This window comes from Bison bison, unplaced genomic scaffold, assembly GCF_000754665.1.
Source record: "Bison bison bison isolate TAMUID 2011002044 unplaced genomic scaffold, Bison_UMD1.0 scf7180017849552, whole genome shotgun sequence".
In the NCBI taxonomy this organism is placed as follows: domain Eukaryota; kingdom Metazoa; phylum Chordata; class Mammalia; order Artiodactyla; family Bovidae; genus Bison; species Bison bison.
This window is the reverse complement of record NW_011480125.1, coordinates 9,161-10,787: the sequence shown is the minus strand read 5'-3', so window position 1 is coordinate 10,787 and position 1,627 is coordinate 9,161. Positions and strand designations below refer to the sequence as shown.

Genomic DNA, 1,627 nt, shown 5'->3' with positions numbered 1-1,627 from the left:
TTGCACACTTTGGGTTTTAGTCTTATACTTAGGACTAGAGACACTTTGTGCTCTAAGATCAAGGTCTCCTCCTTCCAGGTCTGTCCAAGAAACCCTCTCAGCCCAGGGCGGCCCTGTGGTGAGGTCAGGAGAGAACGTGACCTTGGTCTGCAGCTCCGAAAGCACCTTTGACCAGTTCCATCTGCTCAGGGAGGGGGAGGACCTTGAGCACCTTCTTGCTGGAGGGCAGGGCCCCCGCGGAGCACTCCAGGCAGAGTTCCCTCTTGGTCCTGGGACCCCAGCCCACAGCGGGATCTACAGGTGCTACAGCTCCTTCACTCGCTCTCCCTACTTGTGGTCAGACTCCAGCGACCCACTGTTCCTGTCTGTCACAGGTGAGGAACCTCTTCCTGGCCCATGCTTTGTTGTTCCTGTTCAGTCGATATGTTGTGTCCAACTCTTTGCCACCTTGTGGACTGCAGCACGACAGACTCCTCTGTCCTTCACTCTCTCCTCCTCATGGATCACAGCCTTGTAGTGGTGAAGGGGCCCTCATACCTCAGTGAAGCTATGAGCCAGTCATGCAGGGCCACCCAAGTCTCATGGATCATAGTGAAGATTCATGACAAAATGTGGTCCCTGGAGGAGGAAATGGCAACCCATTCCAGTATTCTTGCCTGGAGAACCCATGAAGAGTCCCATGCTTTACAATACACTAAATCACATTGCGGTGGCCCAAAAGGCTGTTTGGCTTTTTCCACAATATCTTATGTATCACTGAGCTCTATCTCAAGGTCTCCGTGCTGGCATCAGGGGACCTTAGGGCTTCTGGAGAAATGGAGGCAATGAGAACCAGAGAGGAAGAGAGATGGTAGATGGCATCTCAACCCTCTTGCACCTCCTGTATGGATGCTCCACATCAGAGTCCTGGCTATCCAAGAAAATAAAGAAAAGGGTCAGGGCAGAACAAGGAGGAGGAGAGGCTGGGCTCATTCAGGAGGATCAGGATTGCATTGGCCCCTTGCTCTTAATGTTTTCCCAGTAGCACCTTTGACATGCAGGTGATTTTCCAATTAGGGAGCATTGATACTCTAGAGCAGAGAGGATGTCTCTTGCTTACAGCTGTCTTTCATCGCCAGGCATATCCTTCCTGCCTCCTTCCACCATCTCTTCTCTGGGATGGAAGGTCTACTCAATGCATTCACGGTGAGGGACCAGAAGCTCTCTCCTCCCCCATCAGTGCTCTGAGAGATGACAGAGTCAAGGACAGGCAGGAGGTCAACATTCCAGAAACAAAAGTCCTCCTATGGGGGTGCGGGTGGCAAGGAAAGTTACTGTTCACCCCTTCTGGCTTTTTTCCCCAAGGATCCACTACAAGTACTTGCCCATCAATCATGGATCCACACACCACAGAAGGTAAGCAAGACGGTCTCCTATCTCAGCAAATTTCTGAGAAGACAGAGGGTCCCTGTGTGAGTGTTCATTCTACCATCTCCCAGTTGTGACTTTGGGCTCCTCAACATCCCTGTCATGTCAGCATTTGAGATCATGGTCTGTATTAGAACCAGAGAGGGCATTGAGTTTCTCATTCTCTGGGACTGGGAATTTCTAAAGTGAACAAAGCGAGACCAAGTGATTTGACCCCATG

General features: G+C 51.1%; 1 protein-coding gene across 1 annotated transcript in view; it reads left to right on the top strand.

Moving 5' to 3' along the window:
* The window catches only part of LOC104993937 (killer cell immunoglobulin-like receptor 3DL1), a gene marked incomplete at its 5' end in the record, with an annotated part of 8,927 nt that overhangs the window by 2,718 nt on the left and 4,582 nt on the right, over nt 1-1,627 (top strand). Inside the window, 2 exon segments of the mRNA XM_010847363.1 lie at nt 79-374; nt 1,345-1,395. Coding sequence (XP_010845665.1) covers nt 79-374; nt 1,345-1,395 — 347 coding nt within the window.